Here is a 27,794-nt window from a genome sequence, read left to right on the forward strand (position 1 = left end):
TCTTACACATTATGAAAACCAACTAGCTGAACAAAGCGAAGTAAGGTAAACTTTCAAATAAACGAAACTCAAAATAATTAGAGTTCTTATGCTGGATAACAGCCCATGCAATTTTTAAAAATATTAATACAGCTTACGAGAACAGCTTGTCCAAAAAGCACAAGCTAAGGAGTCAGGTAGACCCATGTTCGAATTTTACTTTGTAGTTCCTGAAAGGATGTGGGCTACTGTGCTTAAAGCCCCTAGGCACCTGGTACTGGCTATTAGGGCCGCCATGACTCAAGCAGCGGGAATTTAGTTTCTCACCATCTCTGGTGGCTGGAAGTCTGGAGACCAGATGCTGGAAGACACAGTTTCTTCTGAGGCTTCTCACCGCGGCTTGCTGATGGCCTGATGGCATCTTCACAGGCTCCTCCCTCTGGGTGTGTCTGGGACCTATGCTCTTCTTAGGAAGACACCAGTCCTCTTACATTTGGGCTCAGAGGACCTCATTTTGCCTCAGTTCACTCTTCAAAGGCCTTATCTAGAAAGGCAGTCACACTCTGAGGTACTAGGGAGATCAGGACTTCAACATATGGATTTGGGAGGCACAATTCAGCCCATTACCATGGTGGACCGTCGATCGAGCAAAAAGGAAAAGTTTCTAAAATGATTTCATACCTTCTTTAAATTCCTTCTTTAAGGGCAGGGAGAACCCTCCCACCGACGCGAGGCCATGGGCCCACAAGTTCATCAGCACCTCACGCTGCAAACAAAGGCGAGACGAGAGCCTGGAGGATGGAGCAACTTTCACTCCTCCCAGGGTATCCTCTATGTAAAGGCACCTAAAGGAGTTACAGGATAAGAAGACACATGGAGTGTTTACTATTTGCTTTCCCCGGGCCTCAGAAGTCTGCCACGGACCCAGATCTGGGGAAGGACGGGGATGCTCAGGCCCAAGGAGGAGACACGGACCCCTGCCTGGGTCCACCTCCTCTTCCCACCAACATCTATGCAACAAAGCCATGACACTATTTTTTTTTAAATCCCAATGCAGATTTACCTAATTTTATTTAATTTTTAACATGGATTTTAATTATAATACACAAAGCAACGACACAGATATCATCTTAAAAGAATTTCATGAATCACATTATTTAGGAACACTTTTTTAAAGATTTACTTGAGAGAGAGAGAGAGAACGAGGGGAGGGTCAAAGGGAGAGGAGGAAGCAGACTCCCCACTGAGCAGGAAGCCCGATGCTGGGCTTGACCCCAGGACCATGACCTGAGCCAAAGGCAGACACTTGACCCACTGAGCCTCCCAAGCGCCCCTAAGAACACTTCTTAGTAATTTGTTTTATGAATTCCACTTTTATTTAACAGCTAACATCTGAGTGCTTAGAGTAACACAGATACGATTGTACAGTAACTCATTTAACCCTGATAACCCTATTAAGGCATGGAGAAAATACTTTTTAAGTCAGGAGGAAAAAAACGATGCAGTCTTTTTAAAGAATTTTATTAAGAGGTTCTCACAAATTAGGGAAAAGCTTATTGACCAGCAAGAAAAAAGTCCTTATTTTAAAACACAAGTGGAAAAACATCAAAGAGAATTTGGCACGTAACTGTGGTAAACTCCAGTGGTCCCGCCCGGTGTCCAGGTCTTGTCAACTGCACACTCTCAGGTCGTACTCAAAGCTTCCAGAAAGAACACCAAACCCAGGCCCTTCCGACAGGACACCTCAGGGCACTGAGGCTCCCCGTAACCTCCCCCGAACTCACACACGCACACTAACACAGCCCCTCACACACAAACCCCCCTTCGTCTAAACAAAGATTAGGACAAAGGATACTAATGTTCTGAAACAAGATCACTAGTAGCAAAGCAGAATACAACACAAATGTCCTAATTCAAGAACCAATAATTCTTTTATACTTCAGACATCTTCACGTGTTCAACAATATGCTACAGACCTTTATGAGAGAAAAGTACGAACGGTGCCCTTAATTACCCCCCTGCAGATGGGGCATTTTCTCAGAGAGGGGGCACATTCCTGGCACACGACCAGGTGGCCACAAGGAATGAACACTATGGAAACTTCTTTGTCCATGCACACTTTACACGTCCTCTCTTCCTGCAGCCTCCTCAACTGCTCTTCCAGCGACAGACCTAGTAAGAACAGACTTCAGTGAAATATAGTTTCTACTTTAACTCCCATTAAAAAAAAAAAGGGTAGTATTTCCTGTTGGTCTTAAGTCTTCATTTTATTTTACCTGAAACATCTTCAGTTGGAATATACTTCATGTTCTTGTCCACTGAGGAAAGAAAATCATACAAAAGGCATTATTCTACCAAACGTAAGACTGAGTCACCCACTACTCATTTCCTTGAGCAACACAGATGCTCGCTACAGATGAGGGATTACACAGTCATACCACTGGGGCAATGGGAAGACCTCCCTGTTTTAGAGCCAGCTGAATGTACAGACTAGAGTTGGCTAATTGGATTTATCGTTTGTCAAACATAAACATGAACATAATCCCACAGATTTCTGAAATAATTTTACCAGAAACTCACCAAATAAGTTCTTATATAATGTAGAGTCAATTTCTTTTAAACAACTTTTGAAGATGTTGGCAGCAGTGTTTCCTTTAACTAAGACGGTATCAATCAGTTCTCTTGCTTGCAAAGGTATCTGTGTTTTTTGCTTAATGATATCGTGTTCCTGTTTATTAATTACATTGGCCTTTAAAAGATTATCCAGGATAGGAAGCACACAAGTCAACTGTTGAAAGAGAGCCATTCTATTCCTCCGAATTAATGACAAATCATCTTCATTTAAGAAAGAAAAAAGAAAAAAATCCTTTAGATTTTAAAGGGCTCCAACTATAGACACACAGTCATTAACAACCAACCCTACAAACAATTTAGGCACTAAATTAACAGGAGCTTGAAAAAGAAGCATAAAGTTACTTGTTTGCACTTAAATTCACACCTATCATTCAGAAAACTTCTGGAAGATTTAGCTAAGGCATATCATATTGTACACACAACACACAGGGTCTCTGTTTTTGTCATTTCAAAAAGTGGAGATATTTACAGAGGTCTTCGAACCCTGCTGTTCCATAGAAAGCAAGCAGAATTTTAAAGGACAGTAAAACTACGGAATTAATAATACTGACTTCTATTTGCATCCTATCACTTTAGTTTTATAAACACTTTCATACAAACTCCCTTATTTGATACCAAAGATCCTATCACTTGAATAAGGTGGGTATGACTTACTGAATGTATGACTTATGAAATGACTTCTCATTTTCAAACACGGAGGAAGAAACCTCAGAGCACGAGCGACCTCCTCAAAGAGCCAGTCTCCTGATGATGTCCTTCCCACCCCGTGCTGAAGGAGCACGACTGCAGTGCGAGGGTCACCTGTCCCACGAGGACAGACCCAGGCCCCCACACCAGTCTGGCCGCTCCCTGGCTATGTGCCCTGAGCCGTCACTCCCACATCCATCTACTTCACAAACAACGTTTCCATGTGCTTGGCACTACGCTGAAATGTTCTGTTTGCAACTTCTCATTTAATTGTCCCTGAACCCCATGCAATTCATACTATTACCTCCACGTCATAGAATCGCAACCTGCTGACAGAGCCAGGGTTCAAACGCAAATCTGTCTCAACTTAGAAATCAGACTTTACCGTTCTTCTCCATGAGCACACGACACGGTTCTCTTAAGCCACACCTAGCATTACTTACCAGCTTCAACACAAAGTGTCTTCCAACCCACACCCCCACTCAACACCGTGCACAGCCTTGGCCTCTGCAGCTGCTGTGTGCTGGGCACCACAGCTTGGCCGCAAGCTCCGGGAGCAAGCACCACGGCTACGATGCGCACGGGGTCAGACACAGGCGCGCGTGCTCCATTCGTATTTGCTGGAGGAACGATCACTCAACAGACTGAGCGTCCCCTGCGTGAACACCACAGTCAGTTCCCTGATCAGTTCCCCACTGACTCTGGGCCGGGCAGGGGCCTCTCGGTAACTAAGACTTCACCATCAGGTCTATGTTCTGTAGAAGGACCACTGAACAAGGACCAGGGAGTCAAATACCATGTTAAGAATATGATTTCAAGGAAAATTTTTTAAAAAACTGAAATAAGACCTGCACTCAACTTTCAACTCTTCCTTTCTCAAACAATATAAATGTTATATATGAGCGAGGAAAGTAATACACTTCAAAAAGTTATGCTAAGGGACGCCTGGGTGGCTCAGTCGGTTAAGCGTCTGCCTTCAGCTCAGGTCATGATCCCAGGGTCCTGGGATCGAGTCCCGCATCGGGCTCCCTGCTCCGCGGGGAGCCTGCTTCTCCCTCTGCCTCTGCCTCTATCTCTCATGAATAAAATCTTTAAAAAAAAAAAAAAGTTATGCTAAAATCCTCTGACTGGCACCGATCACAGATCTTATTGAAACAGAAACATAGAAAGGAAGCTGTCGTGCCCGGTTCCCAGCGTGGCCCACCATGCAGAACGGGGGACACCAGCAGGTAGCGGACACATGCCGGCGCTCCTGCGACGGGTCACCCAGGCCTCCGAGCCTCGCAGAAACAGGGCGAGTGACTAACATTCCCGAGTACCTGATGCCATTTCTTCAGTTTGTTGTTCCTTCTCTTCTTCTTGGGTCTCATCTTCAGCATTAAGAAGCGCTAACACAATATCGTTAACGGTTCTGTAATTCTCCCCAGTGGTCAGGATCTTACTCTGCACCGTCTGCCTCACCAGGCTTCTGCTGAAGCCCATCTCCAAGGCAGCCTTCACCACGGGGGTGTTCATCATGACTGCGTCTTCTGAAGAACCTTCTCCAGGTCCAAAATGGACAACTATTTGAAAAGACATGTACCAATGCTAAATTCCACAAATATCAAAATACAGAGAAAAATCATGACTACGGCACAGTCTTGACTCTCATGCTGTTCATATCCTGGTCGAGTACATGAGCTATTTATGCACCAATTACCTGTAATTCCCACAGAAGTATGAACAGGATCAAATGAGAGTGTAACAATATGCCCTACCTTTTAAAATATCACTTCCTGCATTACATCTTGGAACCTACTTAGTGAGAGACTCTGTAAGGACAGGGCTTAGGAATACATGTCTTTTCGAAAATCCCAAAATGGGGGCGCCTGGGTGGCTCAGTTCGTTAAGCGTCTGCCTTCGGCTCGGGTCATGATCCAGGGTCCTGGGATCGAGCCCCACATCAGGCTCCTTGCTCAGCAGGGACCCTGCTTCTCCCTCTCCCTCTGCCTACCTTTGGCCTACTTGTGATCTCTGTCAAATAAATAAATAAAATCTCCAAAAAAATAAATAAATAAAAATAAATACAATAAAATCCCAAAATGATTCTGATGTACAGTCATTTTTGGGAGCCAATATGCTCTAGGACTGTAAGTACGCCCCAGGAAAGCAGGGGAAATCAACAAAGACTTCATTAAAGCTGACGTCAGAGTCTGGACTTGAAGGATAAACAGGATCCAGAGAGGCGGACGGATGAAGCAGAGGGAGTAACACAGATGGGGGCAGAGTGAAGTGGAAGATTCATTCACGCAAAATACGTCTAACAACGTAGTAACAAAACGTGGCTGAAGTAGGCATGTGACTTTGATCACGACAGACGCTCTGAGAACAGAAAGCTGTGTGAGGCGATTAAAAGGAATTAGGAGGGATGAGGACCACTGATACGGGGTGATCGGGGAAGCACTTTCTGGGAACAGGGTCAACGCACTTCTGTGGAAATTACAGAAAGCCGCCATCCTTCAAGGCGCCCGACTGCCCTCTGCTGGACAAGCGCTATAGTAAACGCGACTGCAGCCCAGCCACCCGCCTGTGGGGAGCGGCAGCGGCACAGCGAGCGCGTGAGCGGCAAAAAGGATCACGGGAACATCTGAGAGGAATCTTCTAGGCAACAAGAGCAGCATAAAAGCCCGATTCGAGACAAAATCATGACATTCAAGAACTAGAAAGGGGCGCCTAGGGGGGCTCAGTCGTTGGGCGTCTGCCTTCGGCTCAGGTCAGGATCCCAGGGTCCTGGGATCGAGCCCCGCATCGGGCTCCCTGCTCAACAAGAAGCCTGCTTCTCCCTCCCCCACTCGCCCTGCTTGTGTTCCCTCTCTCACTGTGTCTCTCTGTCAAATAAATAAATAAAATCTTTAAAAAAAAAAAAAAGAACTAGAAAGAAAGTGGTGAGCAGCAGTCAGAAAGGAGGGTGATCCCCAGACCATGTAGAGCCTCGCCAGTTTATCTTTCACTCTAGGTGTGCTAGAATGCTCTGCAGGCATTTGAAGTGAAGAATGATAAAACCTGGTTTGTGTTTTCAGAAGATGATTCTGGCAGCTCTGTGATACGTTCATGATGTGAGATGGAATGAGACCGGCCAGGCCCTCACGAAGATGGTGACTGCAGTATGGATTGGGCTGACAGTGCCCTGTGGAGATGGACAGACACACGAAGATTCTGGGTTGATGCCTGACTTGAGTCAACTTGCTGACCTCAGTAGGTGGGTACCATTAACTGAGATGGGGAAGGCCAGACAAGATCAAATCTGAGGGATCCAAAACAGGAGAAAAGGTCTGCTCTGATCGTATTAACCCTGAAACACCCATTATAATCAAGTAGAGATTTAAACATGTAGTTGGACGTGCCAGCCTGGAGCTAAGGCAATGAAGAAATAAATTTGGGCCAACTGTTGAGAAGTACTCCGTCATTTATGGTTTGAAAAAGGAGCCACCATAGGAGACTGTTCATGATTAACCAGAGAAACAGAGGAAAACCAAGAATGTGGTGTCCAGGAAGCCAAGCAAAGAAGGTGTCTTAAGAAGGATGCAGGAGAGTCATGTCAGCAAGACTACCAAGTAAGATGTCCCCCGCTTGTACTGTGACTCAAAAGCAATTTGGAATCCACCTGCAAACAATGGTGCTTTGTGAAAGCTTTGAGATCCAGGCAGAAGATTATGAAACCTCCATACCCTCAGGACTTGGCTACAGGTCCACTTGGTTGATCCTGTCACCAGCACCCTACACAAAAGAATGAGGACTCAGGCCTACCCATGCTTTAGCATACGGACATACAGACCTCGGTACCAGCCGCAGACACTGAAATTGCCTGTGGACTGCATCCCACCATAGTCTGGGGAGCCCCTGGAAGTAAATCCACCAAATTCCGTCAGAATGCAGAACTGGAAGGACCAACCTATCCCAGCGTCAATCTGCAAACAGTCCTGCACAGGGACACAGCAAGACACACTGCCCAGTGCACACCTAGGGCTCCCGAAAGGGCTCAGCTTCAGTCCACAGCAACACCACCGGCACTGGGACCCAGGGAGTCTCCTGTCTGCGCCTCAGGAGACCCCGCAACAGCTCCAGCCTCTCCTAATGCCATCGGGAAGCAGCCCTGCCCACCAAAGCACCTGGCGGGAGATACGCGCACCCGCGCCTCCACAGCCAAGTCTGCAGACCTCAGTTCGGGCTGTAGAACCAGAAACAGCCCTCAGGCTCGGTTCCCGCCCCTCCCAGCCACGGTCCAGGGCCCCTTCCTGCTCCAGACAGGAGTCCCTGCACAGACCTAGACGGAGCCACAGCCATCTGCATATCTGGTAACGGTCCTGCCGTCTGAGGACCCAACGGTGGACCCTGCAGCAGATCCGGATCCCAACATCCTGCAGAACAATGTACTGGAGACAGTACCACCCATCAAGGGACCAGACAGAAACCACGCCAGCCTGAGCGCCAGTAACAAGCCCACCAAGCACAGATCCCACCACAGACCAAGCAACAGCCTCAAAACTGGTTCCAACTACATATCCTCCAAGGGAACTGACAGGAAAAGGTCTTTTATCTGCCAGAACCAGTCTGTAAAGACTAGAAGAGATGCTTCTTTCTTCAAATGCACAGACACCAATGAAACGCTACTCATATCATGCAAAATAGGCAACAGGACAACACCAGAGGAAACCAAGAAAGGTCCAGTAATTTACCCCAAAGGAATGGAGATCTACAATCTGCCTGACAACAAACTAAATATTATCATCTTATACTCAACAAAATTCAAGAGAACAAAGACAGGCAACTAAAAGAAATGATAATACATTTCAGAAATACATCTCAGGAGTTTAATATAGAAAAAGAAACCACAAAAAAGAACCAAATAGAAATCCTCAAGCGGAAGAATACAACAGAACTGGAAAACTGAGGCACGAGCTTCAACAACTGACTTGACCACACAGAAGAAAGTATCAGAGAACTCGAAGGGAGATTATTTGAAATCAGCCAGTTATAGGAACAAAAACAAAAAAGAATGGAAGAGTGAAGAAAACCTATGCGAGTTATGAGACACCGCCAAACAAATGAACATCCACATCACAGGAGTCCCAGAGGAGAAAAAGGGGCAGAAAGTTTATTTAAAGACATAATAGCTGAAAACTTCCCAAATCATGGGAGAGATTTTCCAGTTCTGTTATTGTATTCTCCAGCAACAATAAAATCAAAGAACCACAAGCATGATCAACCCAAACATTATTCTCAAATGTGTAATAGTCAAAATGTGAAAACACAGAGATAGAGAACTTTGAAAACAGCCAAGAAAAAAACGACTGCTCTCGTACAAGGGACACCCTCAGGCTCTCCGCACACTGCTCCAGAGAGACTGTGCAGGGCAGCTGAGACGGACTCGGAAAACAAAACCACACCAATAATAATGGCAAAACCATCCTTCAGAAATGAAAAAAAAAAAAAAAAAGATAAGACATTCCAGAAAACCAAAGTTGAAGGAGTTATTCAACATTAAACCTGCCCTACAACCAATGCTAACAGGTTATCTGCAAGCTGAAATGGACACTAAATAGCAACATGGAAACACACCCAAGTGTATAATTTCCTGGTAAACGTAAATATGGAGTCAAATTCAGCATACCCTCTACTATTACTGCACCTCTAGCGTGCAAGTTAAAAAACAACAGTATTAGTAATAACAGCTAAAATAACTTGTTAAGGGATCCATATCAGAAGACATCAACAGTGCAAAATGTGCGGTGAAGATAAGTCGAAGCGTTAAGTTGTTAACCAGCGTAAAGCAACAACTCCATCTCTTAAGATGCTTTAGGTGAAAATCACAGTGAACACAAAGACAAAACCTATAGTTAAAGCACACTATGACAGAAAATAAGTAAAAAAAGGACTACAGCAAGAGAAGAAGAAATGAACAAAGGAACTGAAAAAAAAAAATCGTTATAAGAAGTCTTCAGAAGACCAGTATTTACTTTAAAATGTAACATATGAAATGACCTACGTTCTCTAATCAAAAAACACAGAATGGCTAAATATATTTAAAGAAACAAGACCCAACAATATGCCTCCTACAAGAGACTCTGGCAAGCTGAAAAGTGAAGGGATGGAAAAAGATATTCCATGCACATGGCAACCAAAGAAATGGAAGAGTGGAGGCCTAACAAGTTAGACTTTCAGCCAAATATCAGTGAGAAGAGACAGAGAAGGTCACTACATAGGGACGAAGGGGTCAGTTCACCAAGAGGACATAACAAATGCATAGATGTGTGTGCACCGAACAGTGGAGCACCTAAATATTTAAAGCAGGGGCGCCTGGGTGGATCCGTTGGTTAAGCTGACTCTTGACTTCAGCTCAGGTTGTGATCTCAGGGTCATGGGATCAACCCCTGCGCCAGGCTCTGTGCTCATGGGTGATTCTGCTTGAGATTCTCTCTCTCTGCCCCTCCTCCAGCTCTCTCTCTCAAATAAATAAAATCTTTAAAAAATATATTTAAATCACATATTAACAACACTGAAGTGAGGAAAAGAGACTAATACCTACAAGCAGGGGGCTTCAACAGCCCACTTCCAATATTGGCCAGAGCAGCCAGACACAAGATTAATAAGGAAACCACAAACCTGAACAACACTCTACACCAAGTGGACCTCACTCAGCAGCACAGAACACATGCTTCTCAAGCTCTCGTGGAATAGTCCTCAGGACAGATCCTAGCTTCTCCTCAGAGCTAGCTTTAACAAACTGAAAATACTGAAATCACATCAAGTATCTTTTCCACCTACAACGGCATAAAACTAGAAATCAGTAACAGGAATAAAACTAACAAATTCACAAATACAGGGAAATTAGACAACACACTCTTGAACAACCAATGGATTAGAAAGGAAATCAGTAAGAAATCAGAAAATACTTGAGACAAATAAAAACACAACATACCCAAACTTAGGGGATGCAGCAAAAGCAGTTCTGAGAGGGAAGTTTTTAGCGATAAATGCCTAAATTAAGAAAAATGAAAGCTCTCTAGGGCGCCTGGGGGGCACAGTTGGATAAGCATTCAACTCTTAGATTCGGCTCAGGTCGTGATCTCAGGGTCGTGGGATCAAGCCCCAGTCTGGCTCCCCAGCACTGGGGAGTCTGCTTGAGATTCTTTCTCTCCCCCTCTCTCAGCCCCTCCTCCACCACATGCACTCAGCACATGCTAAAGTAAGTGAATCTTTAAAAAAAAAAAAAAAAAAAAAGCTCTCAAAAAAACAAAACAGAACAAAAAAAACCCGCTTAATTTATACATCCAGAATACAGGAAAATAAAGTGGGGGAAATAGGGCAAACAGGTGAAGGAGATTAAGAGTACATGTATCTTGATGAGAACTGAATAATATATGAAATCATTATATCGTATACCCAAAATTAATATAACACAGTATATATTAACTACCCTGAATTTTAAGAAAACTCACTAGTTTAAAAATAAACAAAAACAAAACAAAAATACAAAAAAAGAACAAACTAAGCCTATGGTGAAGAGAAGGAAGAAAATATTAAAGATTAAAGCAGAAATAAATGCCACAGAAACTATAAAAACAAAAGAAAAAAACAATGGCACCAACAGTTTGTTTTTTTGAAAAGGTAAACAAAACTGACAAACTTCTAGCTAGACCAACCTAGAAAAGAGAGCACTCATACAAAATTAGAGACATTACAAATGACGCTCCAAATATGCAGAAGATCCTAAGAGACTACTATGAACAACTACACACTAAGAAACTGGACGATATATATGAAATGGATAAATTCCTAGAAACCTACAACTTAACCAAGACTGAATCAGGTAAAAATAAAATATCTGAACAGAGCAATAACAACTATGATAACTAAAGCAATAATCAAAAATCTCACAACAAAGAAAAGTTTGGAATCAGATTTCACTGATGAATCCTACCAGATTTTAAAAGGAATCAACATCAACCCTCCTTAAACTCTTTCAGCATCCTGCAGAGAAGGAAACGATCCCAAAATCATTTCATGAAGCCAGCCACCCTGATACTAAAGACAGATAAGGACATTACATGAAAACAAACATCAGGCCAATATCCTTGATGAAAAGAGACACGAAATTGGGGAGAGGGGCAGGGACAGCTAAAACGGTGGTGGAACAGGGGACCTCAGGCTCACCTTGTCCCTCGAACTCAGCTAGATAACTATCAGATCATCCTAAATACCCCAGAAGTCACCCTGAAGACTGACAGAACACACTCCACAACTAAAGGGAGAGAAGAAGCCACATCAAAGAAGGTACGAAGTGTGGAGACGTGGTCTGGGGGAGAAAGGGATTGCAGGGGCTGCAGAGGGGAGGGAGCCCTGGTTGCAAAGAAGCAGGAGAGACAGGGGCACACCGGGGAACACACAAGGAGAACGCTCCCCCAAAGCCACAGTCTGGGAAAACGACAGGGGCTGAATTTCTTGAGTTCTTGCAACCAGCCAAGATTAAAGCCTGGAGTTTTCAAGGTCAGCGGGCTTGCCTGGGCTAGAGCCTTGAGGGCACTGCCCTACCGCTGGAGAGGAGGCAGGCCAACCCAGAGCCGGACAGCGTGGAAACAGTGATCTGGAAAACCTGAAAACGCCTGGGGCACACGGGGGGAGATTATTCGCTCTTCTTGGAGAGGCAGCATTCACAGAGCCGCCTCTCTGGGAACAAAGGAGCCCGCTGGCCCCACTCCCCTCCCCGCCCCTCAGCATAAACACGGAGCCACCTGCAGTAAACAACGCAGCGCCCACACTGGCCGCCTAACCTGCTTACACCAGGTCCCACACCCCTGCGCTCTGCCGGGAAGGCCCTCCTCCGGCAGGCTTGCTCAGTCCCAGAGCAGCAGGCCCCTCCCCAGAAGACAAACGGAAACCCCTGCCCACACCATGTCTCCCAACCAGGGAGTTCTGCAAGGCCTCAGTTCTGGTGGAGTTGGTGTCAGGTCTCATTTCACAAGCAGACCAGCGCACACCTCATTAAAACTCGCCACATTCAGGCCAGGGACCAAACACTGTCCACAGAGGGCAAGGAGAGCCCCTGCAGACCACTGGCCCGAAGGACAGAGCGGCCAAACCACAGCAGCAGAGTGCATGCAGCACACATCTGAGACACTCCCTGAAGCACCAGGCCCTGGGCACTGCAGACCTCTTCTTCATACTCTCAGGATGGGTCATATAACAGGCTTTTCTAACACAGAGAGAAGGAAGAGACACAGGCAAGATGCCAAGACAGAGGAATTTCTCCCAAATCAAAGAAAAGGACAAAGCCACAGGCAAAGATCTAAGCCAAACTGATATAAGTAACACGCCTGATGGAGAATTTAAAGCAACGATTGTGAGGATACTCGCTGGCTTTGAGAAATGAATGGAAGACTTCAGGGAGGCCCTTACCGCAGAGATAAGAGAATAAAACAGAATCAGTCAGAGATGAAGAATGCACTAACTGATCATGGAAACAGGGTTGATGCAAAGAACGGCAGGCTAGAAGAAGCAGAGGAACGAATTAGTGATCCAGAAGACAAAGTAATGGAACATAATGACAATGAACAAAAGAGAAAGAAGAATTATGGAACGTGAGAACACACTTGGAGAACTCAGCGACTCCATCAAACATCATAACGTTGGTATGACAGGAGTCCCAGGAGAAGAAGAGGAAAGGGGGCAGAAGGTTTATGTAAGGAAATAATAGCAGAAAACTTCCCTAATCTGGGGAAGGAAATGGACATCCAGATCCAGAAGGCACAGAGAATTCCCATCAAAATCAACAAAAGCAGGCCAACACCAAGACATACTGTAGGAAAATTTGCAAACCACAGTGACAAAGAGTCTTAAAAGCAACAAGACAAAAGCAGTCCTTAACTTACAAGGGAAGTAAGTCAAGTATCTTAACTCACTTTCCTTGTAAGACTAGCTGCAGATCTCCCCACAGACACTTGGCGGGCCAGAAGGGAGTGGCATGGGAAAAATCTGCAGCCAAGAATACTCTACCCAGCAAGGCTGTCATTCAGAATAGAAGGAGAGACGAAGAGTTTCCCAAATAAAACCAAAGGAGGTCATAATCATAAGCCAGCCCAGCAAAAAATACTACTAAAGGGGACTCTCTGAGTTGAAAAGAAAGATCAAAATGACAGACAAGAAAGGAGCAGAGAAAATCTCTAGAAACAAACACAAATAATAAAATGCACTAAATTCAAATCTATCAATAATTACTCTGAATGTACATAGACTAATAGCTCCAATCAAAAGACACAAGTGTCAGTATGGATTTAAAAAAAAAAAACAAGGGGCGCCTGGGTGGCTCAGTCATTAAGCATCTGCCTTCGGCTCAGGTCGTGATCCCAGGGTCCTGGGATCGAGTCCCACAAGACAGAGGAATTTCTCCCAAATCAAAGAACAAGATAAGGCCATGGCCAGAGATCTAAGCCTAACTGATATAAGTAACATGCCTGATGGAGAATTTAGAGCAATGATCATAAGGATACTCGCTGGGCTTGAGAAATGAATGGAAGACTTCAGGGAGTCTTTACACATTCAATGCAACCCCTAGCAAAAATTCTCAACAAAATATTAGCAAGTTGAATCCAACAGTACATTAAATGATTCATTCACCACAATCAAGTGGGATTTATTCCTGGGCTGCAAGAATGGTTCAATATTTGCAGGAAGCCTGCTTCTCCCTCTCCCACTCCCCTTGATTCTGTTCCCTCTCTTGCTGTGTCTCTGTCAAATAAATAAAATCTTTAAAAAATAAAAAAATAAAAAAAAAAAACCAAGACCCATCTATATGCTGCCTACCAAAGACACATTTTAGACCTAAAGACACCACCAGATTGAAAATGAGAAGATGGAGAACCACTGATCACACAAATGGGCATCAAAAGAAAGAAAAGGACATCAGAAAAGTAGCAATACTTTTTTCAGACAAACCAGATTTTAAACTAAAGACTGTAACAAGAGAGGAAGAAGGTCACTATATCATCATTAGTGGGTCTATCGAACAAGAAGATCTAACAATTGTAAATATTTATGCCCCCACTTTGGGAGCACCCAAATACATAAAACAATTCAGAACAAAGAAATTCATTGATAATAATACAATAAGAGTAGGAGCTTTAACACCCCACTCACATCAATGGACAGATCATCTAAGCAGAAAATCAACAAGAAACAATGGCTTTGAATGACACACTGGACCAGATAGACTTCACAGATATATTCAGAGCATTCCATCCTCAAACAGCAGAAAACACATTCTTCTCGAGTGCACCTGGAACATTCTCCAGAAGAGATCACATACTGGGTCACAAAGCAGGTCTCAACAAGTACAAAAAGACTGAGATCATACCGTGCATATTATCAGACCACAACACTCTGAAACTTGGAAGTCAACCACAAGAAAAAATTTGGAAAGACCACAAATACATGGACGTTAAACATGCTGGTAAAGAATGAGTGGGTCGGGCGCCTGGGTGGCTCAGTTGGTTGAGCGACTGCCTTCGGCTCAGGTCATGATCCTGGAGTCCCTGGATCGAGTCCCGCATCGGGCTCCCTGCTCGGCAGGGAGTCTGCTTCTCCCTCTGACCCTCCCCCCTCTCATGTGCTCTCTCTCATTCTCTCTCTCTCAAAAAAAAAAAAAAAATCTTAAAAAAAAAAAAAAAAAAAAAGAATGAGTGGGTCAACCGAGAAATCAAAGAAATTAAAGGCTACATGGAAACAAATGAAAATGAATACACAATGGTCCAAAACCTTTGGGATGCAGCAAGGGTGGTCTTTTATTTATTTATTTATTTATTTTAAGATTTATTTATTTATTTATTTATTTGACAGAGAGAGAGATAGCGAGAGCAGGAACACAAGCAGGGGGAGTGGGAGAGGGAGAAGCAGGCTTCCCGCCAAGCAGGGAGCCCGATGTGGGACTCGATCCCAGGACCCTGGGACCATGACCTGAGCCGAAGGCAGACGCTTAACGACTGAGCCACCCAGGCGCCCAGCAAGGGTGGTCTTAAGAGGGAAGTATGTAGCAATACAAGCCTACATCATGAAGCAAGAAAAGTCTCAAATACACAACCTAACCTTACACCTAAAGGAGGTGAAGGAAGAACAGCAAGAAGTCTTAAAGCCAGCAGAAGGAGGGAAATAACAAAGATCAGAGCAGAAATAAATGATAAAGTATAAAAAAAAAAAAAAAAAAAGATCAGTGAAACTGAGAGCAGATTCTTTGAAAGAATTAATAAAATTGATAAACCCCTAGCCAGACTTACCAAAAAACAAAAAGGACCCAAATAAATAAAATCACAAATGAGAGAAATCACAACACCACAGAAATACAAGCAATTCTAAGAGAATATAATGAAAAACTATATGCCAACAAACTGGACAACCTGGAAGAAATGGGTAACTTCCTAGAAACACATAAATTACCAAAACTAAAACAGGAAGAAACAGGAAACCTGACCAAGACCCATAACCAGCAAAGAAATTGAATCAACAATCAAAAATTTCCTAAACAAGTAAGAGTCCAGGGCCAGATGGCTTCCCAGGGGAATTCTCCCAAACATTTAAAGAAGAGGTAATACCTATTCTTCTCAACTATTCCAAAAAATAGAAAAGGAAGGAAAACTTCCAAATTCATTCTATGAGGCCAGCATTACCCTGATACCAAAACCAGACAAAGACCCCACCAAAAAAGAGAACCACAGGTCAATACCCCTGATGAATATGGATGCAAAAATTCTCAACAAAATATTAGCAAGTCGAATCCAACAGTACATTAAATGATTCATTCACCACAATCAAGTGGGATTTATTCCTGGGCTGCAAGAATGGTTCAATATTTGCAAATCAATCAATGTGATACTGAAGAGAAAGGATAAGATCCATATGATCACTCTAATAGATGCAGAAAAAGCATCTGACAAAGTACATCTTTCATGATAAACCCCTCAGCAAAGGTTTAGAGGAAACATATCTCACCATCATAAAGGCCACGTGTGAAAAAGCCACAGCTAATATCATCCTCACTGGAGAAAAACTGAGAGCTTTTCCTCTAAGGACAGGAACAAAACAGGGATGGCCACTCTCACCATTACTATTTAACAAAGAATTGGAAGTCCCAGCGTCAGCAGTCAGACAACAGAAGGAAATAAAAGGCATCCAAATCAGCAAGGAAGAAGTGAAACTTTCACTATTTGCAGATGACAAAAACACCTGAAAGACTCCACCAAAAACCTGCTACAACAGATATAAAACATCAACATATAGAAATCTGTTACATTTTCATACACTAATAATGAAGCAGAAAGAGAAATCAAGGAATTGATCCCATTTACAATCGTACCAAAACCATAAGATACCTAGGAATAAACCTAACCAAATAGGTAAAGGATCTGTTCTCTAGAAACTACAGAACGCTTATGAAAGAAATTGAGAAAGACACAAAGATATGAAAAGACATTCCATGCTCATGGATTGGAAGAACAAATATTGTTAAAATGTCTATGCTACCTAAAGCAATTTACACATTCAATGCAACCCCTATCAAAATACCACCAGCGTTTTTCACAGAGCTAGAACAACCAACCCTAAAATTTGTATGGAACCAGAAAAGACCCCGCATAGCCAGAGGAATGTTGAAAAAGAAAAGCAAAGCTGGTGGCATCACACTTCCGGACTTGCAGCTCTATTACAAAGCTGTCATCATCAAGACAGTATGGTACTGGCACAAAAACAGACACATAGATCAATGGGACAGAATAGAGAGCCCAGAAATGGACCCTCAACTCTATGGTCAACTCATCTTTGACAAAGCAGGAAAGAATGTCCAATGGAAAAAAGACAGTCTCTTCAATAAATGGTGCTGGGAAAATTGGACAGCCACATGCAGAAGAATGAAACTGGACCATTTCCTTACACCACACACAAAAATGAACTCAAAATGGATGAAAGACCTAAATGTGAGACAGGAATCCATCAAAATCCTAGAGGAGAACACAGGCAGCAAACTCTCTGACATCAGCCATAGCAACTTCTTACTAGACATGTCACCAGAAGCAAGGGAAACAAAAGCAAAAGTGAACTACTGGGACTTCATCAAGATAAAAAGCTTCCACACAGCAAAGGAACCAATCAACAAAACTAAAAGGCAACCTTCCGAACGGGAGAAGATATCTGCAAATGACTTCTCTGATAAAAGGTTAATATCCAACATATACAAAGAACTTCTAAAACTCAACTCTCAAAAAACCAATAACCCAACTAAACAATGGGCAGAAGACATGAATAACATTTTCCCAAAGAAGACATCCAAATGGCCAACAGACACATGAAAAGATGCTCAACATCACTCATCATCAGGGAAATACATATCAAAACCACAATGAGCTACCACCTCACAGCTGTCAGAATGGCTAAAATCAACAACCCAAGAAACAAGCGTTGGCAAGGATGCAGAAAAGGGAAGCCTCTTACACTGTTAGTGGACATGTAAAGTAATGCAGCCCCTGTGGAAAACAGTGTGGAGATTCCCCAAAACATTAAAAATAGAACTTCCCAGGGCACCTGGGTTGCTCAGTCAGTTGAACGTCTGACTCTTGATTTCAGCTCGGGTCATGATCTCAGGGTCGTAAGTTCAAGCCCAGTGTCAGGCTCTGCGCTCAGCAGGAGTCTGCTTGAGATTCTCTGCCTCTCCCTCTGTACCTCCTCCCACTTGCAAACACACGCTCTCTAAAATAAATTTTAAAAATTTTTTTAAAGAAACAAAATAGAACTTCCTTATGATCCAGCAATCCCACTTCTGTGTTTATCAGAAGGAAACAAAATCACTTTCTGAAAGATTTATCTGCATTCCCATTTTCACTGTAGCATGATTCACAACAGCCAATACATGAGAACAACCTCCAGGTGTTCATCAGCAGATCTGAATAAAGAAAACATGGTAATATGTGCAGAATATTATTTACCCATAAAAAAGAAGGAAACCCTGCCATGTGCAATAATATGGATGGACTTTACCAGATGAGTAATTTCTGAGAATCTAATATATAGAGTACCGGCTATGGTTCACAGTATTGTATTACACACTTGGAAGTTACTGAAAGAGTAAATCTTAAATATTCTTACCACACAAAAAAACAAAATTATGTTAGGTGACCGATGTGTTTATCTTAACCTGGTAATCATTCCGCAATGTATGTGTATCAATCATGCCACTTCTTACCTTAAACTTATTACATAATGTCATATGTGAATCCTATCCCAATAAAGCTGGGGGAGAAAGGGATGAAGCACTCAACTGTTTCGAATGCTGATAACAGGTCAAGCAGTGGATTTACTAAGACGGTGGTTCTTGGGGACCCTAACAAGAGTAGTTTTCAGTAGAATAAGTTTAAGAAAGAATGGAAAAGAAGAGAGTAAGCACAGATGAATCTTTCTACACATTTTGTTATAAAGGGAAGCGAGGAAGTGAGACAACAGCTAGAAGATGACACAGGCTTAAGGAAGGGTCTTCTCAGGACTGGTTACAGTACATTAGGTTCGTATGCTGAAATATTCTAGAGACTGAAAACCTGATGCCAGGAGACAGAAGGGAAGAGCACTGCCAAAGCAAAGTTCTTACGCTGGCAGCAGGTTTGAGATTCAGAGGACAAAGGACAAGTAGAAAAGTTGGCCTTAGTTCCTTCATGAAAGGAAAAGAAAGGCGAGTGGTATGGATACATCTCAGACTGGTGGCTTTGCTGGGAGGAAATGGGAGTAGTTCTCTTTTGATTGTGTTTATTTCCTCAGTGACGCAAGATTATGAGCTGCGTGTAAGTTAGGGAAGAGAGCACAGAACCTTCCAAAGAGAGAAAATTTGACAGTCATTGTATGTACTGGGGAGTGGCACAGGGTGGCAGGGCGGCCCACGGAAAGCTGTGGTCATAAATTTAAAGCGAGAACGGTCGGCCCTATCTCTTCCAGCTCTATCACACAGGAGGCAGTTACCACGTCAAACACCGATTCCAAATCCTCAACAACCCTCCTGAGTCATCTGGGTCATGCTATCTGCCAAGAAATGGTGCACTGTTACCTTCATTATTTTGGACACCCTAACATATGAAAACTACATACATTAACCAAATGCCAGATGTGGCCAAAACTAAGTTCCAACCAGATCTATTTCCTATCCTTGCACTAAAATACTACACACCTAACAAAGAGCTAAAATCTCGCCCAGTTCTTAACTCATCCGTCAACTGGCCCTTTCCAAACATACTGGCTTATATATAGCAAACTCTTCTCTTTGGAGGGGTTACTGTTCATACTTCTCATCTGGTATTATCAGTGATGGTTATTTCTCTTCTGCATACGTCCTGTTTCACAAGTTGGAAGGTTAGCACTTGAAGAACAAAGATTAGTATACTTGCTAGAATGCTGTAAAAATGTCATCAACCTTAGCAGACACGTAATATTTATTAGTTAACTTCCCAACACTTTTTCCTATGTCCTCAGGAATCAAATCCTGTTTATATACTTGTGTGCTTAAGATTCTTATAAAAATTCCCATTCTACATTTGGAATATTTTCATACATACTTGGTGGATCAGCATTTTCATCTCCAGAAGTATCTGATGTTGACAAAAGCTATGAAACAGGAGAAAAATTAATAAGTAAAATCAAAAATCTCAGACAACCTTAAACAGAGCAACAATAAGTTTACCTTAAGTAACATACATACTCTTCTGAAAACTAGGTAATTTATATACTTACTTTGCTCTATTTAACCTTAATCATCAATAAAAATCCCCTTAAACTTTACCTACTTCCAAATTAGAGTTCAAGTATTTCTCTAGTTTTAGGAAAGGAGGAAAAAATATTAATGATTCCTCATTCCATTTAAGAGATATTTCAGCTGGATCCCTCTCAGAGGCTCCAAACTCCTAACAAGTTGTTTTTGTTTGTTTATTTTTCTGGAAAAGATGGAGGAGACACTACAGATCCTCCTTCAATCCCACCACAAATTTGTACAGTGGGAGACTGAGTGATTCTTCAGAAGCCTAAAAGCAAGAAATCTTTTTTTTTCTTAAGATTTATTTATTTAGAGAGAGCAAGTGAGCACGAGCAGGGGGAGGGGCTGAGGGAGAGAAAGAATCTCAAGCACACTCCCCGCTAAGCATGGAGCCCAACATAGGGCTTGATCCCACGACCCCAAGATCATGACCTGAGCCAAAATCAAGAGTCGGATGCTCAACCATCTAGGCCACCAGGCGCGCCCCTAAAAATTTTTAAAAAGCCCTGAAGAAGACAGTTACAAAAATAAAAATTAAAGGTGTCATTAATTGGATATAAAGCAACTAACCATACTTAATAAGAAAACAGATGTAAATATTACTCCTAATAATTATCTTTGTCATTATCATTTAGAATTCAGCATTGCCAAATATAAAAAGTTACTCACCTGCTCAAGAAGGTGAGGGTACCGAGCTTGAATCTCATCAACAAAGTCCTGCCCTTTCATGCGTATCAAGAACTCACACCTATAACAGAAGACGAAAATTACTTTTAAAAAGTGTTTTATACCAAAAAAAAAAAAAAAACCTGATCTTCTAGAAAAGTGGCTTTCAAGCTCTCTCATTGTGCTCCACAGTATAAACATTTTACATCACAACCTAGTACACATACGTATCAAGCAGGAAAAAATCCTCGTAAAACACTACAAACTCTTACTACACGTTGATGCATTCTGGTATTTTCTATTTAATCACATTAATGAATAATAATAAAAGGGTTCAGACCTCAAAGGAGCACAAGCTAAGACTTGAAAAATGCTGTTATGGACAATTTACTTTGGGGTTTCACATAGTTTCAGAAGCTGTAATTAAGATTCCTAAAACATGATCTTTCACAACATAATAACTGCTTATCTTTCTCTGGGGTCCCCTCTTCCATTACCACTGAAGCACAAACCCTCCCTCCAAAACACAGAGAAATATTCTCGTCTATATGCAATATGACGGTGTTTCCCCAAAACTTGTTCACAAACTGCGAGGGCTGCTCAAAGGCCTTCCAAGCAACTCACCTAGCAGCTACTTCCATTTTATCCCTTCAGCGTCTCAATCACCTGCTGCTCAACAGCTCAGCACTGACCCGCAAAAACAGTGAGCCCCCACCCATGCCATGCTGCGTGCAAAACTAAGAAGGAATCAGAGACCTAGACGTGAAACCCAACACAACGCAACTTCTAGAAGCAGCAGAAAATCTTTCTGTCCTTAGGTCACTAAACTAAGAGACCAAAAGCATAATCCATACAAGATAAAACTGATAAAACGACATCCTCAAAAGCCAATGTTAAAACAATGAAAAGACAAGCCACAAACTGAAAGCTGGCAAAACACACCTGTTGAAAAACTTGTACCCAGAATGTATTAAGAACTTTCAAAACTTAGTGATTAAAAACAAAAAACAACAACTTTAAAATGGGCAAAAGATTTGGACATTTTACCAAAGGTATGCAGAAGGCAAATAAGCCGGCTCACCATCATTAATCATTAAGGAAATACTAATTAAAACCGCAGAGAAGTATCACACCACACCTGCTGGAACGGCCACACTAAACTGATGATCCCAATTACAGTTAAGGATGGGAGACACCGGGAGACCTCACAGGCTGCCGGCAGGAACCTACAACAACACAGCCACTCAAGAAAACAACATGGCAGTTCTTAGGAAGTGAAAACTTTCCACAACCCACCAATCCCACGCCTAGCTACTCACCCAGGCCAAATGAAAACATCTGTCACAAATGTTCATTAATGTTTACAGTGGCTTTATTGCTTATTGCTCCAAGCTGGAAACAATCCAAATGCCCTTCAACTGCTGGCTGGCTAGATCAGTAGAGATTGTGGAAGCACGCTCACGACTTCAGTTTGTCAAGGAGATAAAACAGCTAGTTCTCACGATGTTCTCAGTCGTCTGACAGTGTTCAATTATTTTTATTCTGGGACCGACTGACATTCATTATGATTAAAGCAGCAAGCACAATGAGCCCTGGCTCATCTATCCCCCCTCCTCTAAGAAGTTCAGTAAGGACAGAGATTGTTGTCTTCATTTCCAGCCATCTAAACCATCCTCCAGCCAGCACTCAAATATGGGACAAACGAACATCTACACTGAAACTATTATCCATTCTGGTTTTCCATTTACTGAGATTAAAGGTTATCCACAATCAAAATTTGCTGTTTTCCGAAGTGTTTACACAAAGCACCCTAAGCCTTTTTCCTTTAACCATCTAAAACAAAACACAAATTATGGAAATAAACCAAGATTTTGTTTTGTTTTATTAGGGACAAAATGCAGTAATTCAAACACTGGAACTGGAAAGCTATTTTTGTCTTTTTAATACTGTTATCAGTAAATTTCAAATTTCATGTACACAATCCCATAAAGCCAAGCATAATCAAGTCATTTAAAATTCTGACAAAATACACTTTTTCCTAAATAATTTAAACAAAATATGTCACTTTTGAGTTAGAAAGTCAAATTTTACCTTGTTATATTATGAATATTAAAGAGACAATTTTTAAATACAGCTTTTAACAATGTACTGATCCATAATAAAATACTTCAAGTTTATCTTTATATAAAAAAATGACAGTAGGACGTTTTAGTTTCGTGAAGGGGTTCAAGAGATTCCTCATCATTATGAAAGGCACTCACAGGTCAGACACTGTCCTGTACGATCCCACTAATGGGAGGCACCTAGTCAGACTGAGAGAGACAGAAAGGAGAACCGCGGCTGCAGGGACTGGGGGGCCGGGGGCAGGGATGGGGAGTTCGTGTGATGAGCACAAGCTTGGGAAGATGAGAAAGCCTGGTGGTAATGACGGAGGAACAATGTGAACGTACTTAATGCCACAGAACTATGGACTTAAAAATGGTTAAAATGGTAAATTTCATTATGTATACTTTACCACAACTTAAAAAAAATCTAGTCCAACGCCCCCATTATACAGATAAGGACAGAGTTTCAAAAGGGTCACACCACTTGTCCAAGTTCACACAGCCCCTCAAAAATGAATTAATTTCTAATTCTACTTCCACGAACAATACGGCCTCTCAATTCTTTGTGGGCTACAGTAGAAAACAGGACATACTGCCAGAGACTGACTAAGATATCACAAGATCTTATCACAAGATAAACTGTACAAAAAAAAATTTACAATTATAACGAGACTTAATCAGCTTTCATTATATGATTTTTGTATTTGCCTTTTTCTAGAACATTTTATGTCCCTTCTTATTCTCCTTTTCTCTTTTTTCCAACATATGTTCTTTCATGCTATTCTACACATCTTTGTAATCCTTAAGATTTCTTTAAAGCAAAAACGGGAACCCTACAGATAAAACATATGGCCATAATTATAAATGAGTCCTCAAGAATAAGTTAAGTTAGGGGTGCCTGGGTGGTTCAGTCGGTTAGGCACATGACTGCTGATCAGGTCATGAACTCAGAGTCCTGGGATCAAGCCTAAGATCAAGCCCAGCATCAAATTTGCTTGTCTCCTCCCCTCCTCCTAAGCCCCCCCCCCCCCCCCCGCCGCTAGCATTCTCACTGTCTCAAATAAATAAATCTTTAAAAAAAAAATAGTAGCAAGTTAAATTATATCCTGAATACATGACTTACAAAAGTGAACATTCTAGAACATTTTTATCAAAATAATTGATGTTAAAATTCGGTGTATTTTAAGTTTTTAAGTAATCTCTACACCCACGGTGCGGTTCAATGGTCCCCAGACCAAGAGTCACATACTCCTCCGACTGAGCCAGGCAGATACCCCAGATCTGGTGTTTTAAAAGACCAATTCCCCAACATCGGAAAAGCAGCTTTGCTATACTGAAATGTAAACATAAATCCTACAAGCACACCTACTTCTTGTAAGCACAGTTTTGTGTAGAAATACCTTTCACAACAATTACCTTGGAAACCACTTGGCGTGCTCCACCCACGGGTCATCTCCGGATTCCCAACACCTTAAGCCACCATCACAACAAAAGCATTTGACATCATCATTGCGACCTAAAGAAAACAAGACTGAACTTAAACACACGTCCTAATACGTAAAACAAAGTGAACTTGGTAAAACATACAACCACACATCAGTGTCTTACCCACGTAATAGAAACCAGCACTTGCAAGCTGCTCAGGCCGAACCGGTACACTAGACGGCCAGTACATAAATGTTCTCAGTCGAGCTGCATGTGTCTGCATGCTCATATTTGAAATGCTAAACCTCAGCGTCTCCAGAGAATTTTCCAAAAATGGGCAGTTGGGAAAATGTCTGCGGTGTTCTGACATCGCATCATCCTTCGGTTCCCAGTTACTCAGGGTCCCACCGCAGGCAAAGCAGGCTACCTTGTCTCCAGGTCCTATATAATAAAAGCCGGCTCTTGCCAGGTCCGATGGTGACAAAAAGGTTAACGGCCACATATGGTAAGTAAGAAATCTGGCTTCTTCAGTACTCATTGCATAACTGTAGGGGTTAGTCCTCAACGGGGAGAAGTCTTCGACTGCTCTAGGATTAACAGGGTTTGGTGCAAGGCTGGAATGAGAACCACTGAATGAGCCACCATGTTCCAAAGTGGGAGATAACGAATATGTAAAAGTGTTTCTCGTTGGAGAAGTATTCTTAAAGGTGGAATCCCGGCTAGTAAGAGTAACCAGACTGTGAATAAAACTACAGCTAGGATAGAGCTGTTTATGCTTTTCAATAGGATTGTCTCCAGGTTTCCAGTTGTCCAGCATCAGGCCACAACAGAAGCATTTGACCTTGTCATTCACACCAGTGTAGTAAAAACCAGCACGGGCCAGACTCCTCTCTGAGATGGGGACGCCGGGGGGGAACGTTGAGTATGTAGACATTCTATAGAGTTCACATGAAAAGTCGTATTTTATTTTTTGTTTGTTGCCAACTGTCTGATTTGATAAGATCGTGCTATCTTCCATGGTACTCTTAATTCTCTGACATGAAGAACCTGGGACAAGTCTTTGGGAAGTAGTTTTGTGCATGAGTGATTTTACTTTTTAATGGCTAAAAACCTTCACCTGAAATCTCTATGTTCACACGAAATTAGTTTTTTACCACATAAAAGAATCAAACGATAGGCTTCTACTTATGTAAAATTCACTACACCTTCTTTATGGGATTTATGCTGAGTTTACACTCAGGTGGGACGAATATCTGTCCTAAATTACCAAGATACCATCTAGTACTGTTTCGGATTATATTAACTCTTATGTAACTCAAGGGCTAATTGCTCATTATTTGGTGTAATACTAACATGAAGGCCTGAAAGAAATTGGCACACTTATTGAAATATGTTAAAACTGCTTGATTTTTCGAGGAGGTTGATATTCCCAAAATTCTAAATAATTATAGGGTACCTAAATTATGCCTTCAATATGCTTTTAGTTACAAGCTACAAAGCCTGTTTATCAAGCCAATTACTGATTATGCTACAAGTGGGGAAAACTATATGCAGGTTTCTTTCAAGCCCTTTAACACAGTATTTTTAAAAATCTTGTTTTATTCTAGCAAACAAGGATTAAAGTCTTCATATGGTCATATTATCTAAAGGCTAGTTTCACACAGGTTATCACCCCAGTATTTACTTAAATGGGTTGTACTAGCTTCAGAAACAACTTGCTAACCCTACACCTGTTTTAGTGTGTATGATGTCAGATTTTGCTTCAAGCTAACTGCTACCTCTTCCACCTGTTAAATATTGTCTGTATTTGTTTCCATTTCCTGCAGCATCATGATTTGTCTTTCTTCCCCATTCTGCATACCAATTATATTTGATCAACCGAAGGTATTTTCTCCAAACTATTTAACCATAAAATTTCCACAACAGGAACTTTAACACTGCATTTAAAAATTAAATAGCCTATCTTTAAAAATCATGTATCTAAATCATTTTGTACAGATAAATCAACTTATCAAGATACAGCTCATCCTTCCTAGTGTTATCTATGAATAATATTTTATGGACAGAATTGTTTATGCACAATATACCAATAATTAACCCTACTAGCCTTCTTTCTGAAAACTCTTGATATTTTAAAACTATAATTCATACACAAAATTACACTCCACAAAATTCAAGCTATATCCCTTTATAAAGTTTCTGGTTCTCCAAAATGGGATTTATTACTGCCGGAGAAAGAAACGAGGGGGAAAAAAAGTAGACTCTTCAAGGCTGTTAATCTGAAAAGGAAAAAAAAAAAAAAAGCTCTTTCAGAAAACTGTATTTTCATGGTAAAGAGAACTTACAGACTTTTCAATGTATTCAGTACAGTCTAAAAATGCTTTACTTTAGATAACACACCTTAAGTCCAGAAATTTGTCACCAGAATCTTCTAACTGGAAAAGCAATTAAAATAAATGCAACATACCCCCAGCAGCACTAGGTGTCCTTTTAAAACACGTTCAACTCTGAAGACAGACGGACACGTCCACACAGGCAGCTACTTCGCTCCTGGTCTCCCCTCCCCTGGCGACAACATCTAGCAGCCTAAGGAAAGCCCCTCGGCCGGCCGCGCGCCGGACGCAAAGGCAGCCAGCGCTGCAACGCACAGCCTGCGCCCCAGGGGCACCCGGCAGGCAGGCACCCGGCAGGAACGCCGCGTTTCAACGTCAAGTCCGTCCAGGACCAGGCAAAACGACCAGGAGGGAAACGCACCACGAGTCACCCACAGAAAGCCTAGACCGTGCGGGGAAGCCAGCGCGCACACCTAACCGCACGACCGGCTGAGCAGCACCCGCCTCGGCGACGGGGCCCGGGCGGTGGGCACTCCGCGCTCCGAGCGCACGGCAGCCCGGCGGGGCCGGCCGGCGAGGAGGCGCTCCCCCCGACCCCCTCCCCGCGCCGGGACCCGGCTGCACGCCCCGGGGGGACGCCGCGAGAGCTCCGTGCGGTCCGGTCCCCGCGCCGGGGCAGGCCCCCGCACAGCTCGGCCCTGAGACCTGCTGTCGCCCGCGAGCCCCGGGGCGAGGGCTCCCCGCCGACAAAGTAGCGTCCGCGAGCGGGGAGAGCCCGCAGCCCGCCGCGCCCCTGCCCCCTGGCTGAGGGGCCGCGGCCTCCTTCCGTCCCCCACCGCCCGCCCGGCGCCCTCGACCCACCCACCCGCCCGCCCGCGCCCCGACCCGCGCGCGCAAGGGGGCCGCACTCACCGCGGGGCCGGCGCAGCACACGCGGACACGGCGCGACGGCCGGCGGCTTCCCGTGAGCCCGGACGGCGGCGACCCCCGGAGATGCGGCCGGCCGGCGCAGCTCCGGCGTCCCGAGCCCCCGCCCAGGCGGGCACGCGCTGACGCACGGTGCCGTCAGCGCCGCGCCGGGGCGCCGAGAGTCTGCGTCAGAGAGCGGCCGGACGAGCCTTCTTCGGCGGGCGGGACCGTGTCGGCGCCGCCGCGGCG

At 43.1% G+C, this 27,794-nt stretch overlaps 1 protein-coding gene across 1 annotated transcript; it reads right to left on the reverse strand.

Annotated features, from left to right (window-relative positions):
• Positions 1 to 1,486: 1,486 nt before the first annotated feature.
• BIRC2 (baculoviral IAP repeat containing 2) lies at positions 1,487 to 27,794 on the reverse strand. The gene is made up of 9 exons (XM_021696554.2): positions 27,549 to 27,794; positions 24,487 to 26,582; positions 24,295 to 24,394; positions 20,777 to 20,855; positions 19,914 to 19,962; positions 4,620 to 4,862; positions 2,560 to 2,814; positions 2,256 to 2,297; positions 1,487 to 2,151 (listed from the first exon to the last, which is right to left on the reverse strand). The coding sequence occupies exons 2-9, from the start codon at positions 25,382 to 25,384 to the stop codon at positions 1,958 to 1,960; spliced, it is 1,860 nt and encodes a 619-aa protein (XP_021552229.1). The 5' UTR covers positions 25,385 to 26,582; positions 27,549 to 27,794; the 3' UTR covers positions 1,487 to 1,957.

The sequence above is a fragment of the Neomonachus schauinslandi genome, chromosome 11 (genome assembly GCF_002201575.2).
Source record: "Neomonachus schauinslandi chromosome 11, ASM220157v2, whole genome shotgun sequence".
NCBI lineage: Eukaryota > Metazoa > Chordata > Mammalia > Carnivora > Phocidae > Neomonachus > Neomonachus schauinslandi.